This window comes from Synchiropus splendidus, chromosome 14, assembly GCF_027744825.2.
Source record: "Synchiropus splendidus isolate RoL2022-P1 chromosome 14, RoL_Sspl_1.0, whole genome shotgun sequence".
Classification (NCBI taxonomy): Eukaryota; Metazoa; Chordata; class Actinopteri; order Syngnathiformes; family Callionymidae; genus Synchiropus; species Synchiropus splendidus.
In genome coordinates, this window is record NC_071347.1 from 22,499,300 (window position 1) to 22,517,668 (window position 18,369).

General features: G+C 46.6%; 1 protein-coding gene across 3 annotated transcripts in view; it reads right to left on the minus strand.

Moving 5' to 3' along the window:
- Window positions 1-18,369, minus strand: part of ntrk3a (neurotrophic tyrosine kinase, receptor, type 3a) — a 94,106-nt gene that overhangs the window by 22,992 nt on the left and 52,745 nt on the right. For 2 of the 3 annotated variants that reach the window (XM_053886321.1, XM_053886324.1), the window contains exons 6-12: window positions 17,650-17,792; window positions 16,805-16,949; window positions 12,296-12,408; window positions 12,005-12,188; window positions 10,734-10,754; window positions 10,427-10,470; window positions 8,990-9,092 (exon numbers count right to left, since the gene is read on the minus strand). In XM_053886321.1, the coding sequence (XP_053742296.1) occupies window positions 8,990-9,092; window positions 10,427-10,470; window positions 10,734-10,754; window positions 12,005-12,188; window positions 12,296-12,408; window positions 16,805-16,949; window positions 17,650-17,792 (753 nt within the window). The remainder of the gene's footprint in view (window positions 1-8,989; window positions 9,093-10,426; window positions 10,471-10,733; window positions 10,755-12,004; window positions 12,189-12,295; window positions 12,409-16,804; window positions 16,950-17,649; window positions 17,793-18,369) is intronic. The other variant, XM_053886322.1, reaches the window with a different exon arrangement.

Sequence of the window (18,369 nt, forward strand, 5' to 3'; positions counted from 1 at the left end):
TTACCTCCTACCATCACATCTCTGCTTCTCGTCACTCTTCCGTTACGACGCTCTCGTCCTTCCCTCCTTTAATCCCTCACATATCTCCTACTCCTTGGCTTCTCCCCTTCCTTTTTCACTTTGTTCCTCCCCTCCCTTCTCTCCTTTTCCAGCTTCTCACCATCATTTCTTTCACTCACTTCTCTCCCTTCCCCTTCCTTCACATCTTCACCTCACTTCTCCTCTCTCCTCCGCCTACTTGCCTCTTTCATTACACTCTTTTCTTCTCTGGCTTGTTCCTACTTATCACCTCCTTCCTTTTCTTTCTCTTCTCCTTCTCTTATCTTCTTCCGTCACCTCCTTTACATCCTCACGTCTCTCCTTCACTTCACTCCTTCTCACACTCGTCCTTCACTACGCTGCCATTGCTCCATCTTTCTTTTACTTTCACTGCTGCCCTGCTTCACTTCCCTCCGCCCACTTCCACCTACTTCACTTCTCCCCTTGTTCACTCGTTTCCTCCCCTCCTTCTCTCTTTTTCCTGCTCCTGGCCATCAATACTTTCATCTCTCTCTTCTCTACCTCACCGCTCTGCTTCTTTCACTTCGGTTCTCTCCTCCTCACTTCTCTTCTCTCCTCCCCCTCCTCCCTTGCCTCATTCGCTACATTCTTTTCTTTTCTTTTCTCGCTTATTCCTAACTTCCTCCCTTCCTTTTTCCTCCACTTAACTTTAACTTAACATTCCTCACCTCCTTTACTTCCTTCCCTACACTTCTCTCCCTCCCTCCCTCATTTTGCTTCCTTCCCCCACTAACCTCACTCTCTCTATCACTCCTCTCTTCTTACTTCCTTCCCTCCTCCACTCTCCTCTTCACTAGCACATCTCATCACTCCTTCACTTCACCTCTCTACAGTCCCTCCCCCCTCTCTCTCCTCCACTTCCTCTCCTCCTCATCACTTCCTTTCCACTCTTCTGTCTATTCTGCCTTATTCCTCCTCATCACTTCCTTCCCTTTCTTTGCTCCTTCACTTCACCTCTCTACAGTCCCTCCTCCCTCTCTGTCCTCCACCTCCTCTCCTCCTCATCACTTCCTTCCCTTTCTTTTCTCCTTCACTTCACCTCTCTACAGTCCCTCCTCCCTCTCTTTCCTCCACTTCCTCCTGTCCTCATCACTTGTTTTCCACTCTTCTCTCTCTTCTCCCTTATTCCTCCTCATCACTTCCTTCCCTTTCTTTTCTCCTTCACTTCACCTCTCTACAGTCCCTCCTCCCTCTCTCTCCTCCACTTCCTCCTGTCCTCATCACTTCCTTTCCACTCTTCTCTCTCTTCTCCCTTATTCCTCCTCATCACTTCTTTCCCTTTCTTCTCTCCTTCACTTCACTTCTCTCGCTCACCTCTCTACAGTCCCTCCTCCCTCTCTGTCCTCCACTTCCTCCTGTCCTCATCACTTCCTTTCCACTCTTCTCTCTCTTCTCCCTTATTCCTCCTCATCACTTCCTTCCCTTTCTTTTCTCCTTCACTTCACTTCTCTCGCTCACCTCTCTGCAGTCCCTCCTCCCTCTCTCTCCTCTACTTCCTCTCCTCCTTCTCTTCTCCCCCTCCTGGTGGATGATGAGAGCCGAGCGTTGAGAATGTCTGATGAAGACTCTGAAACATTTATCTCAGCGGGGTCACGGTGCTGGAATCACCAGCGAACCAGTCCCCAGACCAGAAGCGATGTGGGTCAGTGCAGCATCTCCCGAGTCTCAGTCTCGCCGCAACACAGCCTGAGGAACCAGATGAAGACGTGTGACTCTCTCAAACATCTCCACTGCTGCCGCTGAGGTGGATTTGTGTTTCTAAGAAAAGCACGGCGCCTCAGCAGGAGCACTTTCTCCGGCAGATTTGTGCTCCATTACAGCGGCAAACCCACTTTTTTAGAGGCTTTAGAAGCTTTTTAACGCCGGGCGCCGACGTGATTACGGCCTCCCACCGTTTCCAGAGAAAGTGATTAAAAGTTGGTCTTCACTGCGACATTTTTGGACTTTTCCAGGCAGGAAGCTGCAGGTGTGCTCCCAACATTTACAAAAATACTTCTAAATGTCAAGCCTTTTTAAGGGATGGAAAGAGAAGCCAACAGAATCAGCTGGAGCCAACAAAAGGGCAGAATGTGCACGCACACACACACACACACCAGACGCCAAGACTGATCAAAGCCGTCGCGGCTCCATCCACCTTCCTCAGTGGCTGTTTGGGGCGTCACCTGTCAGTCGCTTGTTTACCCACTGCACTTGTTTACTCCAGCAAGAGCGCCTCCTACTGCACTACCAGTCAGACACGACCCTCATTTCAATGTACTTTTACAGCAGAAAATCTCATCCACATTTCTCAGAGCAGAAGTGACTCAGAAGAACCAGGCAATGAGTCTCGTAAAATCGTTCAAATAAAGGCAATATATTGTCAAGGAAGCAAAGTCGGTGTTTTCAAATATGGTTTGTTTAACTAAAAAAGTAGTTATATTTGTTCCTTTTTCAAGTTCATTGTTGATTTGTGCAGAACAAACAATGATCTTAAAGGAGACAAAATAACTAGTGATCAATTATGAAACATTAAAGGCAAATTAAAGCAGAGGTTTTATACTGAAATATTAAAGTTAAAACATTGAGGGAAAATACATTAACATGAGGGAAAAAGAATGAAAAACAAAACAGAAAAATACATTGTGAATTAAAGAGATTGATGGAGTCAAAAATAACAAGTCACATGCTTGAAAGCATTTTAAACAGAAGAATTCCAAATGTCTAACTTCAGACCCAACACTATGAGGTTTGAAGAGTCTCATAAAACCGTTCAAATAAAGGCAATATATTTCAAATATTGTTTTTTAACTCAAAAAAGAAGTGATATTTTGTCCTTTTTTCAAGTAAAGTGTTGATTTGTGCAGAAGAAAGAATGATCCTCGAGGAGACAAGGCAACTTGTGACCAATTATGAAACAAGTCTGGCCAAAATAATCACATTAAAGCGGTGAAATACAACATATAAAACATTGAGGGAATGTGTTAAAATGGGTCGGAAATGAATGAAAATGAAAGAGATAATATACAGTGTATAAAAATAAATATATGTGTCAAACAATGTGTTAAAAAATGTGAATGAATGAAGAATGACAGAGTGGAGTCAAAACTAGTGACAGCACTTTAGACACGACGACAGAAGGCTTCCAAATGGTCGACTCTTGTGTCCAGTCCAGACCCAACACCAAGCTAGCAGCAGCACCACAGCAGAGGTTTGAGGAGCAGGGTGTGGGCGAGTCACCGGCTGCTCCATTGCAACTGCATGCAAGCAGCTGCTGGCGTGGCTGCCTATTGATTCTGGCTTCACTTTCATAAAACACATGTTTGTTTTGACGGCCATGTTGACGGGAGATGTTTCCCGGGCCACGTCCAGCGCCGTGGCTGGCCAGTTACGAGCCGGCGGCTGCCATCAAAGAGGACCACGCTCCCTGCGGGACCCCGGTCTGGAGCGCCTCTCACCAGCCCATCCACATGACAGCTCCATCGCCTCGCTGTAGGCAGTGAGAGAGCGTGAGCCGATGAGCGCCGCCGTCTGGGGAGCTTGAAGTGAGCGCAGCGTAAAAGGGGGCGACGACGCCGCCGCCGTGTAACAAAAGAGTATTTAAATCTGCATTAGAGAAGAAAGGCGCGCCACGATGTGTGCGTTTGATGGGCCATTTAAATGGAAATGAACGCTGCTGCTGCGGGGACGTGGCACCAGATAAGTGCGTGACGCTGCTCGGGCTCTGTGATGCTGCGTTCAAACACGGATCTGAGCAGCGAGCGGCGCCTCAGACAAGTGAATTCAGAGTTGTACATTTGTTCAGTCACCGTCTGATTGGCTCAGGGTCCCTGCTGACGCCACAGGAACCGCACTTCAAATGGCATCTGCATGTGAGTGGGGGCACTGGTTTAGCCTACTTTGTGAGGACCTATTTCGGCTAAACACCACCCTCACAAAGATAAGCCTCAGTTTGAGGATTAAAACGTCCAAGTAACTGGGTGATTCTGACGGGGAACAGTCTGGTTCAGAGTCCTGGTTCAGGTGAGCCATGTGTTTGGGGGGCGAGGCTGGGGAAAGGGCGATGGCCATGACAGGTCCCCACAATGTCCTCACAAGGATAGGAATATATGCGTGTGTGTCTTTCATTTAAATCAAATGAATCTTTACTCTAACTTCAGGGTAATATTACACAGGTTCCTTTCACTCTACATTAAATTATTTATTTATAATTCATTTCCATAATTGTTCTTTTCTTTATGCTCTATTACATTTTCTTTTTTCAAAATTAAATGAGTCAAATTCAGTGAATGGCTTCAATGTCCAGAATTCTATCGCCTTCTTTATATACCAATTTTAAGAATATTCTTTAAGTATATTTTTAAAATATTTTTCAAATATGACAAAGGCGCATCACTGGCTTTAAAGAAATCCATGGATCCTTTTTGTGCCCATTTTATTTCATAGATTTTTGTTTTAAATATCAATCACCTCCCAGTTTGGTCAGAGATTCTCATTTATTATTCTATTTTTTTGTTACTTATTCCCATGAATTTACACGACGTTTCTTTGCTACGTCACATATTTATTTACAGGTCTAGTAATCTCATATGAAAGGCTGGCATTTTGTTTTCTTGTGTCATTTAAGCACTTGAGGAGGGAATTCTGTGTCCTGAAGGAAAGGAGAGGAACTGAAAACAATGGAGAAACAGAAAAACCTCTGAGAGATGGAGCTGTGCCAGAGCTGGTGTCACTGTGTTCCATCTGCTCCACTGTTTTATTAAATAATATATATCTCCTCAGGCCTGACACACACACACGCACACACGTTGCATGTTCATCGCTATCCGTGTGGGGACCTTTCATGGCCATCGCCCTTTCCCCAGCCTCTCCGATCCATGAACACATGGCTCACCTGAACCAGGACTCTGAACCAAGCTGAAACCTTGATATAATGAAGTCTTCACCCTTAAATTGACCTTGTGGGGTCCAGCCAAATGGTCCACACGAAGGCATAAGGTCCTCACAAGAGAGGCTCAACCAGGTACACACCTGATGACGTCGCCGGCAGTTGCATTACCCAAGTCGTACGCAATCCAAGATGGCTGCCAGAATGTCAGGCGTGAGCAGAGTTCCTGTAATATTTTGGATGTCCACCTTCTGACTTGTTATTTTTATACAAATGTTTCTGCTGTGTCATTTGAAATGTCCATAGTGTATATGCTAACAATGGCTATCGCTAGCCTGGTGGACTTCCGACTTTGTGAACTGGAACACGCTGAACTCGGCAGCGACCGCATTCTCAGCACCGGGTTCCGACTTACGAGGTATTGGAACGCACCAATAACTCAGGCAGAGCAGTCGTAGGAGCACTGGTAAAAGTACCACCTGCAACACTATCAGCAGAAGTGGTAGTCGTACAACGCGACAGAAGCGGAAGCCCAACAAAGTTCTGGAAGTGGGGCAGCGGAGGAGATGGTGGTACATCAGTGAGGGTGCTGAGCTAGAGACGCAGTGGTGTTGGAGCGAGTGCAGTTCTCGCTGTCTCTGGAGCGCGCGTCCTTACGCAGCACCTCTTATTGTCCGAGCTGCCGGGCGCCACAGCGTCCTGCGTGTGTGGCTTTTCTGCTGCGCAGCTTGTTCCCTTCAGCGGCTGATGCAGCGCTGCTGATGCTGTGAGGCTCAGAGGCGGAACATTTGTCACAATCATCCCGCCGTTATCAGCCGGCGCAAAGATGGATGAGTCATCTTCAGGAGAGCTGTGAGTTGGAATGCACAGCCTCCGAGTCGTGTAGGGTGCTCTGCATCTCCACAACACAGGTGATGCCGGGGGGAAGGGAGGGAGCCTCATCTTTCCAAGACGGGACCCAGAAAAGTCAGTGTGAGGCTCCGATTCTGAAGCAGACACAGTCCCTGTTGGGTGCTTGCCAACCAGGCCACCAACAGAGTCAGACCCGGTCACATACGAGGTGAGGCGTGGATGACCCACGAGGAAGCTTCACCACAGCAACAAGAGAGGCCTCATCTCCACCCACGCTGTGATGACTCTCACCCAACAACCACGAGCTCGTAGCCATCTTCAGTCTACGGCTGGTTCTGCTGCCGCTCACAGCTCACTTCATGATCACGTGATACGAAGTGACTTGTCCTGGAATATATCTGAGGGTGGTGAGGCGTGAGGATGGAGAGCAGACCTGCGCGGCCCGGGGGCCACATGCGGCCCGAGGCCTGTGTTCACGTGGCCCTTTTGACGCAGACTAAAACTATCACTGCTATGTTTTTTTTTTTTTGTTCTTTCTCTTTTAGTCACCACCAGCAGCACTTCGGCAGTAAATATAGCATGTTTAAAAAGTAAAGTTTTCCTCTTTTCATTGGCCATTTTTTGTGTTTTTCTTGTTCCTCAAAATAGGAAGGAATATTGAAAATATATTTTGAAATAAATTGTCTTGATCTTGAACATCTGGTCCATATTTATGATGATTTATATTCGAATTAAATGCATATAAAATAAGATATTTCATGGCATATTTACACTTTTTAATATACGTACTTATGTTCAATCTTTTTAGATTCATTTTGTCCTTGCTACTATATATTTTGGATATCGTTCATTGTCATGGCATCGCTGTCTTTCTTTTGATGATGCATATGAGGAAAATCTGCAACATTTAAGGCAGTATTAAATGATGTCATGCCTCTCTCGGCGGCTGCTGGTGTTCCTGCCAGCTCCCCAGCTCGACAGCGGCGGCAGGTGAAACCAGCATATTCACGGTCCCGCGGCTCTCTCCTCGCTCCCCGATCACCATCGCTCTCTGGCTGCCACTTTCATTCCTCTCGCTCGGTTCCGCTCACCTCGCCTCACACCTGAGCGTTTCAATATCCCGCGGCCTGGCGTGAACCCCAGCCCAGACCCGGCTGTTGAACAGGCTGTTTCAGGGCTTTCACCTGATCTGAGTCCACAATATCAGGGTCAGCATGACTCAGCTATTTTACAGTTACTGCTTGGTAATGAAGACACTTCCGTCTCTTCATCGCTGAGGTATCGACCCAAACATCAGGCAAGATGGATTCAAACTACGACTAAAGTTACCTTACTTTAATCTCACAAACTCCTCCTTTGACTGTCGCATGACTATATTACAGTGTTTTCTTTATATCACGGTTCAAAACAACTTCAAAAAATGATCTCAGGTGAGCAGAAGTTACTGTAGTCACATTTGAAATAGTGGCAGTAATCTATTGTACTGCTAACATCACGAGTCGTCGGACTGAACTCGCCAAGCACCAGCAGTAGCAATACTATCATGGTAAAAGTACCACCTGCAACACTATCAGCAGAAGTCGCACAGTAGCAGCAGTGTGTAATGAAGACACTTCCGTCTCTTCATCGCTGAGGTATCGACCCAAACATCAGGCAAGATGGATTCAAACCGTAATACTACGACTAAAATCACGTTACTTTAAGGTACTTTCATCTCACAAACTCCTCATTTGACTTGAGCCATCGGACTGAAATCGCCAAGCACCAGCTATAGCAATACTATCAGCCGTAATATCTACATCATAGTACTAGTGATGGTAGATGTCAGTAGTGGATATAGAGCTAGTAGTAGAACACGTACTGGTAGCAGAAGGTGGGACTAGTCGAATGCAGAATCAGTGCTAGATGTTGGAGTACTAGCAGTAGAAGTGCAGCAGTAGACTCAGAGGAGAGATAACAGGAGTAATAGTAAGAGCAGGGGTAGAAGCAGTAGTAACAATGGAAGTGAAGTAGCAGTAGATGTCACTGCCATAGTACCATTATAGGTAGAAGAAGAAGAAGAAGAAGAAGAAGAAGAAGAAGAAGAAGGAGGAGCACAAAGAGCAGTGTTCCAGTGAACGCACCAGAGGTAGTTGGAAGGACCGTAGTACTGGCAGTTCTGGAAGTAGTAGTGGTAGCAGTAGCAACTGTAATAGCTGTATTAGCAGTAGTAGAAGAGCTTTATTAGAAGTAGCAGCAGGAGAAAGAGGAGAACACTTCAGTCCAACCCTGCACTCCCCCCGTCAGACGCTGCTGTTGAAGCTGCAGATGACCTCTGACCTCCGTGACAGCCGTGCGCTGAGGTCGTACTCCAACTGACAGTTCCAGTTTGAATCCAACTTTTCAGCGCGGAGCTATGAGCCACCATGAACATGTGAACTGAAAACGGCCCGACACGTCCGTCCCGAGAGCCGCCGACACCCGCAGCCGTCACGCATCACTCGCTCCTGCAGCACTGACACAGACACCAGCAAACGCCATGCAAACGGTCCACCAGGGCCGCACACTTCCGGCGGACGCTGACGGAGCGCTGGCCGCGGCGGCAGAAGGGGAGCGCCACAGAAATGAGGAGTAAACAGCCATGTCACTTGCCCTCGCGGCCAGAGGCACGTGTGAGCGGGGGATTTATGGAGACTTAATGGAATCATCAGTCTGTTACTGTGCGTCTTCTTCTTTAAAAAGCATCACGTCCATATCGACGGCCTTCATCTCTGCTCCTGCGCGAGGCTGCGCGGCGCTGCAGGGCGACACTGATGAGCAGATGGGTGAGATCAACAGATGGTTCACACGCTCCTGCCCCCGGGACAGCGTGACTAGTGTATGTGTGGATCATGTCGCGGGAGCACTTCGGGGGGGTTTGTCTCTCTTTTGACGTCGGAGACGGCCGGGACAGACGCTAGCACGCGCTAAAGACGGCGGCGGCGGCGGCACAGCAGCGAGGCGTCCCCGCGGACCGGCAGGTTTTTAGGGCTCCGGCAAACCGAGCATAAACATTCCTCCCCAGGCGAGCGCGTCGCTTTAGCTGCGGCTGGCAAACCCGAAAAACTGCTGACTCATCGGCGAGAAAAAAAAAAAACCACAGACATAAATGACACACTCTGATATGGTTGGCGGTGACTCACAGGAATGAAGTTTGCGAGACACTTTCCAGCCAGAGGCTGCCGGGCATCCTACCTTTGATGCCGAACTTGGAGCGTCGTCCGTACTTGTTGATGAGCAGGAAGAGAACGATCAACATCACACATGCGAATCCTGCCAGTCCCACCGCGATGGAGACCTGGAAACACAAGCCAGGAGGACTTTTCACTCCCACTGCTACTTTTCACCCAATCTTCCACCACTCCTCTTTTACTGGCACCACTCCTGCTACTGCGACTGTCCTGCCGCCAACGCTACTTAAATTCTGGTCAGGCAACGTCACTGACTACGTTTGCACCTCTGCCTCAAAAGTACGCGCTACTTGCTCCTCCATGTTCAAAGTACTATGTGACGCTCATCTTTGCTGCTATTGTTCTTGAAGAATTCTTCAAATTTCAGGCTCAACTGCTCAGTGAAGCAACACCTTTGGCTAACCACTCCCCCGCTACTACATTGCTTACTGATACTACAACTGATGATACTGCAACTGCTGCTGCTCATACTTCTTTCTCTACTTGGCCTACAACTTGAACCTGTACAACACGAATGCTGCGACGAGCACGACCACTCATGCGCCCCTTTTTCTACAGCTGATGCTAACGCTGCTACTACATCAATACTTCTGCTCTTGCACTTTCTAGTACTGCCACTAGGGATGCACCGAAAACTTCCTCCGCCGACTTCAAGCATCGAAACAACCCACTTTTCACCAAAATCCACTCGGATCCTGGCAGTAAACACACGTGACGGAAATGCACGTGTTTTTATGTGAGAACACGTTGAGCTTTCATCTCCAGTTAGAAACATATCCATCATTCATTGTTGGATAACAAATATTCTGTTTTAAATTTCATTATTCACATATTGTTGAAGTGTCAGTGCAGCATGAATATTTATGATTGATTTATTATTTGAAGCTTGACTTAATGACATAATACATAAATACAGTGGTACTACTTCTAAAAAAAGTTCCTATGAAATAATTATAATTTGTAAAAGTATTAAAAAAGAGATAAAAAAGAAAAAAAATGCTGGGGAAAATACAGAAATACACAGGTATAATATCACTTTTACAGAACACATAAGAGTGTGGAACGAATATTAACGATTAATAAGCTAATTACGTGTACATTTACTGCTAATAAACAGTAATAACAGTGTGTTCAGCGGCCATTTTAGGCTGAAATATGGTCAGGCTCGACAAGACGCTTATCAGTACTTTCAAATGAGCAGTAACTGGCTGATATGCTGCTAATACACATGTGAATGAAGTAGTTTACTCGTGGTAACATGTGGTCTCTGATCTGAAGCGCATCCAACACCAGCACCCGCCCGCTGACTTGAGAGGCGCCCGGACGCTCACGGAACAAGACAAGATAATGAGATTTCCCCCGGACGTCCAGCGGGCGAGGTGAGCGCGGAGGACGCAGGTGGAAATCTCCCGTAACCACCCCGAATACTTCAGCCACTCACCCCAAAGGTGTCCTCGGGTTTGGGCGTCTCAGCGGTGGGAGTCTCTGTGAGAGGAAGAACACGGTTACAGGCCGTCACCACAGCATCGCTTGCACCAGGACCTCAGTCAATGGAGCCACTGCAGAGTCTATTTCTACACCGCCAAGCGCCGGCGTATCATTAAGGTATCACCATCATAATCGTATCAAGAGGATAAAGGCGCAGGATTACTGCGCGACATTGCATCATCATTAGCTGCAGCTGCTGCTGGGCTCAGTCAGAGCTTCTGCTGGTGACGTCTATGGAAAGAGGAAGGAATCCCACTCACCGTCGCTGTAATCCTCGACACCTGTAACACCAGACGAGGAAACGTGAGCCATCACGACGTTCCTCTGCTGATCATGTCCGACCCCCACGGTGTGTCGCAAACAGTCTTCATTGTGTCGCCCGTTTCTCAGTTTCGTTCGGCTTAGTCTTTTGCCAGACTTCAGTCTTGGTCTCAGTCACATTCATTCACATATCATTTTTGTTGTTAGCGTTAATGTTGTCGTTAGTCGTGTTTTAGTCGAGCAAACGTCACAACAATTTAGTCTAGTTTGAGTCAAAAGAAAACAATTTCAGTTGAGTTTTAGTCAAAACATTTTAGTCATTCTTTTCATGGCAGAAATACTTATATTATATATATAATGTCCCACAGCTAAAATACTGACTCAAAATCTGGAATACTAAGCCTCCAGAATAAAGCGAATGGATGAATCTTTAATGCAGATTTAGTGTTTCGATGGTGGACTCAATATGTATTCATCACCTGTACATACATTTTATATTTATTAGAAACACCAACAAAGTATAACTGGCATTAAACTATATAAACTTTACTGCTATACTTTTGTAGTTAAGCATCAACACAAATACAAGCTTAAAATGCAGGATTTCCACCAGGATTTTTTTGAATCCCCATCAAATAAGTAGATAAATGAAACCGAAACGGAAAGCCGCCAAAGAAGCTCTTCATTGACAACAATAACAGTAGTTTTGAGTCATGAGAGCTAAGGCTCGCTCCAGTCTGCAGCCGTCCGTCTCTTCATTTGTCCAGGTGGATGTGACACTTTAGCTCCGCGAGCAGCGGATGAATTCCCGTCATTTAGTGATGTTTCTTTCGGGATTTCCCGTTAAATGGAAGCTGAAATGTTCAGCTCCCTAATGCATGAAGTGTTTTCCGCTTGTTTCAATGTTTCCGCTTTGTTTTAAGTCATTTCATCGCGTGAGATTTCCTCTTTAATAAAGCGATGTTATTCTATGTTATTCTGCAGCCCTGCGGCTCCAGTGTTCGTGGTCATCCTTCCGAGTGCAGTTCTGTTTGCAGCCACAGGGGGCGCAGCACCAGGACACCAAACTGGAGGAGACTTCTGCTGGGTGTTGTTGCGCTTCGTCTTCTATGGTTTTTGAATTTCCTTGAAAACGTTTATTCTTGTTGTCATTGGCAGACTATAACGTGGATTCACTCACTTTTCGTCAGCGTTATTATCGCCCCGGTGTCGTCGGTCATTGACCAACATATTCGGTCCGAGTCCAAACCCCAAACCCAGCCGGAGTTACCTTCGAAGGGCATGTCCAGGAAGTGGCCGTACACGGTGGCGTTGACTGAGCCCAGGTAGTTGGACGCCTCCAGGGTGTAGTTGCCGTTGTTGTAGTGCGTGGGGTTTATGAAGGTGAGGCAGCCCTCGATGTAGTCCTGGTAGGTGTCCATGTCTGGACGCAGGTACTCGGTGTGGGAGATCTCCTGCACACCAGTCACCACACTCTCCGTTGGTTATGTGGCTGTACAGGCCTCTCTAGAGCAGCCAAACATGCCTGCGCCGGAGCGCGCCCCCCCAGCACCACACGCACCTTGTAGTTGTGAAACCAGCGCAAGGTGGGGTGCGGGGACCCTCGCACGGTGAACTCGATGCAGGTGTCATGGCGCCGCTCCGGCTCCTTCAGCTTCACAATGACGGGAGAAACTGAGGACACAGAGAACAAGAGGCCATTGTTGGCCGGCTGATCTGCGGCTGGGAAGAAACGGAAAATGGATCTGATTGTGTTCCTCTGGCTGCACTGCGGTGAAGGAGAGGACAGCGAGCGGCAATTGTCATTTTAATTTGATGGTCTTATCACAGTCGGCTCAGATGGATGTGAAGTGTGTGTGTGTTGGCTGAACAAGTGAAACCCATGGCAAACACCACGCTGTCATCGTCTCACTGTCACTGGCTCCACAACACCCTCCAACAAACCGACGCTGAGGAGTGATTCAGTCAGAGGCGCCGGTTCATCACCGAGCGAAGGACGAATTCAAGATGAAGCTCCTCGCAGCGGACGCCATGTTGGCCTCGTTCGACCCGCGAAGAGTCACATGACCACATCTCAGCTCCTGCGCGCCCTCAAACATCCAGCCAGTAACAAGCGGACGAGAGAGCCACGATCACTGTGTAGCTTTAGTGTTCTATCGCGAAAGCACCTCAGTGCACTCCACCAAAGGATCAAAACACGGCCGCACTCCTCCTCTGTCGCCCTAAAAAAAAGAACAGAGCCAAGTCCTGTCGTTTGTCCACAAATCACGCTCAAAGAAGCAGAGATTTGGCGAACGTTAGAGTGAGCAATTGAGCTGGTTAGAGTTTTGGTTGAGTGGTTTCGCCTTTCTAAACTGCGATTGTGGCCACACGGTGGGGCGCAGACGCATGAAAATCTCCAGTTCTGTAGTCACACTTGTCTTCTCTCCTGAAATGTGCTCAGAATTACTGTAGCACTTTCCCAATTTGCATGAGAGTCGCGGAAGCGCGACAATCGTCGATCCGGCCCTATTACAAATGCATCGACGCAGCCAGGCTGCTTTCGCGAAAATCACGGCAAAGTTACTCATGTTCAACTCGCCATCCTGGCTAAACTGTAGACACACGGAGTTGGGCTCAGGTACAGGCGTGAGCTATATATGTATGTATATATCATCTATATATCATCTGAACAGTTTTTAAATAAGTGAATGTTTCATGTTTGTTAGCTAGTCTTTTAATTTTGCTGTTTTCTATTCCAAACATCTCAGTATCAAAAACGCGTTCCACTCTCTTCAGTCTATTCTGTTATTATCTCTCACAACACCAGCGTCCTCCATGCTGCGTTCAAGTCCTGCTGAGTCCTTTCTTCGACGGCTGCATTCATCTGCTTATATTTAAAGAAAGGAATCCGAGGGGGAGCGTCGGAATTATTCAAAAAAAAAAAAAAAAAAAACGTCGGCAGCGTTCTGAAGTGGAAAGTCACATTCAATAGACGGTATTCAAATTGCGTTCCAGCTGTTTTACTATTCCTCAAATGAAGGCTGTTCCCACTAGCGCCGCGCTCCTTTTAGCTGCGGCGCTCAAACAGCGAGTGTGAGTTTCCTCCTGAAGTCACACGCTTGTTTGTAATCTGTAACCATCGAATGGAGTCGACGTCGTGTATTTATCACAATATGTTTTCAGCCGCGGCGAGGCTGGCGCCGAACCCTATTGTAAATGTGATTTGCTATTATTTCCACATCTCATATTAAATCTGTCGATGTGCAGTTGGGCTAAGAGCCTGAGGAGCAGATAAATGGGGAGCGGCGAGAGGGTGGGGGGGGCGGCGGCGCGGCGTGATAACAGACGGGACTCATGAAGAGGAGACGCGCGAGTCCAGGTCGATAAAGAAATTACGCTGAGACGGTTAGAGACGACAAACACGGCATGAATACGTGTAGTCAGGGGGGAAATTAGCGAGGTTCGCAGGCGGGCAAAATCCCCAGTCTGGCGACGGGTTTCATTCACTCTGACATGAGCTGACGTTGGCTTGTCGGACTTTCATTCAATTCCAATCTTACAATAATTCACAGGATATTCTTTATTTCAGAGGTTTTTCAACTGAGCTAACTCGTGTGTGTCCATCAACCAGCGCAATACCAGCGACCGACACTAGATGGCGAGGTCAAATGAGGTCCTCAAGTGTGAGTGAGTGTCAGTCAAAAAACGCAGCGTATTCCGGTAAAGACTTTTTTTTAACATTGTATAAAATGATATTTATGTTGAAATACAAGCGTCATTTATCATACCATTAAATTCACACTTTATTGACTACATTTATTTTATTTAGTTTTTATTTTTTGCAATCTGTGAGAGAACTTCTTTGTGTTTTTGCTTTCAGAGAAATGTAATTCATTTGAATGGTGAATGGCTCTTTTATAACTTTTAATCGATTATACATCAACACATGACATTTTAGTTTAATTTACAGCCTGAATTTCTTTTGCATTTATTATAAGCTTTTTTTCCAGTCATCACACATGTTGCAATGGGATTTTTTATCCGGAGAAAACACGTTTTCACAAGTGAAGTTAGTTTGGCCTTAATATAAAGTCCTTGTTTTCTCTCTCTGCCGAATAATTCTTTACACATTATTTCAATTTTACAATAACCCAGCAGCAGAACAGGTTATCCTTTATTATATCATACTTTCAGAGGTTTTTCAACTGAGCCAACACATGTGCGTCCATCAACCAGCGCAATTCCAGTGACCGACACTAGATGGCGAGGTCAATCCTTGTGAGTGAGATTTTTCGTCAGCCAAAACAAAACATTTGTGTCAGACGTCAAGGTTTACATAAACTAGAAGTAGCTCCATAAAGAATTTATTTTTGATAGCTGCTTCTGTTGAAACATTGTATATAATTATATTTATATTTGCCTACAAGCATCATGAATCATTCAATGGAATAATGGAATTATGAATCACTACATTTATTTCGTGTCATTTTTGGCAACCTAGGAGTGAACTTATTAGTGCATTTTTTAATGTTTGTTATTTTTAATATTTGCATTAATAGTATTTTACAATAGCTCCGCAGCAGAACATTGACAGGATAGTCTTTATTTTTTGATACTTTTAAAGGTTCGAGGCTAACACATGTGCGTCCATCAACCAGCGCAATACCAGCGACCGACACTAGATGGCGACGTCAAATGAGGATGAGGTCCTCATGTGTGAGATTCTTCAGCAGCCAGACCTCAACCAGACATTTGCCTCAGACTGGGTTGAAGAAACTATGAAGCAAAGACAAAAGCAGAGGGCCGGAATCGAACCGCCAACCCTGCTGCTGCGAGGCGGCAGCTAGCTAGAGCGCGTGCCGTGAAGTGGACTCCCATTTTCCACCACTCTTCCAGCGGCCTGCCTCTGCTCCCACACCAGAGATGCAGATGTACGGCATGTCACCATCCCTCCCCCGAACATCTCGCCGTCTTCTCCGCCGACTTGGCTTCCTCACATTGGTATTCAGCTGAGGTCAGCGCGGCGGCGCTCCGGCCCGGCTCATTTGCATTTCACAGCATTATTCATGAGGCCTCTGTTTGACACAAAATCTGCCAGCAGCCTCTTTTATAGGTCGCGTGAGAGTAAACACAATAAAGCCGAGCGTAAATATGAAGCGGCGGAGTGAGAGTGGAGGTCACCGTTGTAATGAAGACGGATGGGAGCGTTTAGCGCCATGAAAACACTAATAAGTGCCTTCCTACTATCAAGAGTCTGTGTGTGTGTGTGTGTGTGTGTGTGTGTGTGTGTGTGCGGGTCACACTGGGGAGGGCCAAGTCTTGACAAGACACCTCCTTGTGAGGACACTTTGGCCTGTCCTCACAAGGTTGAGAGGGTTAACACCTCAGCAAAAGTAGCTCAGTACAAGTGGGTGCAACTTTGGTTCAGAGTCCTGCTTCAGGTGGGCCATGTGTTTTTGGTGCCTGATGATCAAGATCAAGATTTTTAAAAATATTTTAAAAGAATATCTTCAGAATTGGAATTCAAAGAAAAAAATGAAATAACACAAGATTTATTCTGTATTCAACATTGTTTTTTTTTCGTTGATCCAAAACACACCTGTGTGTGTACATGTAATCATATTCTTGTGTCTTGTGTGGACCAATCTTTGACAAGACACTGATCTTTATGAGGACATTTTGCCTTGTGCCGGTCCACATAGAGTTTTGAGGGTGAAAACCTCTGAATAACTGTGTGATTCTGACTGGGTTCCAGTCTGGTTCAGAGTCTTGGTTCAGGTTAGTGTTTTGGATGGTTTAGGGGGAGAGGCTGGGGAAAGGGTGGTGGCCAGAAGAGGTCCCCACAAGGATAGAAATAGATAGAAATGTGTGTGTTTTTGCACATGTGTGTGTCTGTGCAAACTTGAATAGCTATACGCGTGGGACCAATTCTTGGTAGCACACCGCAGGGTTCCAGTTTGGTTCAGAGGCTGGGGAAAGGGTGGTGGCCATGAGAGGTCCCCACAAGGATAGAGAGCTGAACGCGCGTGTGTGTGTGTGTGTGTGTGTGTGTGTGTGTGTGTGTGTGTGTGTGTGTGTGTGTACTCACAGTGGACCGTCAGCTGGATGGAAGCGTTGGTCATGCCCACCATGTTGGTCGCGGTGCAAGTCAGAAGGAAGCTGTTGTCGTCCCGACTCACGTTGACCAGGGTGATGTTGATGGAGTGGATGCTGTTGTTGTTGTAAACCTTGGCCTGCAGGGGGCGCAGGAGACGGCAGGTTATCGGCCGAGGTTTGGATCAGTGGAAGTCAAGGCCAGCAGAGGAGCCTCTCCTGCTCAGAAGCTCCTCCATCTCCACAACTGCGGTGAGTGGAGGTTCTACTCTGAGTCTCTCCTGGATGACGGAGCCGCTACCGCTAATGGTAGGTTCACAACAAATGCTAGCTGTGCGCTAATAGCAACATATTTACATGAAAGGTCAAAGTTCAGACGCGTTAAGGGGGTCGCCGCTTCACACTAAATCCGACTTGGTTCCAGCCAAGCGACTCCCCCCGCCTCTCAAGTCAGGTGAGAGAAGTAGGTGAGTCAGCTGGGGGCGGAGCTAAAGTCAGAGGGCAGCAAAAAATCTGGGCTCTGATTGGCTTGCGCCGCGGCTCGTTGCCAGAGTTCAGATGTTTCAACGTCATGTGACCCAATTGTTTCTGACTCGGGTGCGAGTGCGGGGAAGCGGACGCCCCAGGAAGAGTCCCCCTGGACCGGACCTCGATGCTTCCTCTCCTCCACACTGAGGCCTTTGAGTTGATAAACGCTCTCATCGCTGTGCAACACGGCTTCAGCTGGAAGTCAAGTTTCCATGGCGATGCTGCCGACGTGCGAGATGACTCCGACACCCCGGTCTATTTTGAGGAAGCAGCTTGCTCACATCAGCCCCTCCCTCCCGAGTCAGGACCCACCTCCTGCGAGTCGAAGGTGCGCAGGCCGTTGACAGGCCAGTCCACGTCGGGCAGCGGGGAGCCCGAGCCGTTACAGGTCGCCGTGACTCGGTCGCCCTCCACCACCGTGAGGTTGCTGTGGCTCACGCTGATCTCTGGAAGGTCTGGAGAGGAAGAGGTGGTCAGAGAGAGCGAGCAAGGCACCGCAGACGCTTCTGACACCCAGAAGAACAACACCTCACTGGAGCCTCAGGAGGAGCTTCTGAGTGAATTAGAACAAATGAGACCTGATGATGAAGATAAAGCAAGAATACTTTCAGAAAACAAATGAAGAGAAAAACCTTAAACAACGCAATATTTATTTCGGTATTTTAGACCAAGTTAAAACAATATTCAACATACTTTTTTTTTCTTTTGAAGGAAAATATTTTATTAATAATAAATATTTTATTGAAATGTATTTATTTCTTTAATATTGTTATTTATCTGTTTTAAAATATATGTTTTTATACTCAGTGAAATGCAGGATGTCATACAATGCGAAAATAATAGTTAAATAAATTATAATAATAGTTAAAACTGTTGGTGTAATGACATCTAAATTTGTACATAAGTGTTTTTACACTTTGTGACAAAATGTTTTATCGTTTTTTAAATAAATCAAATATAAAATATTTTCGTGACATGTAATTCGTTTGAAAATGCAAATGCCGATAGGCTCTTAAAATCATTTGAATGCAC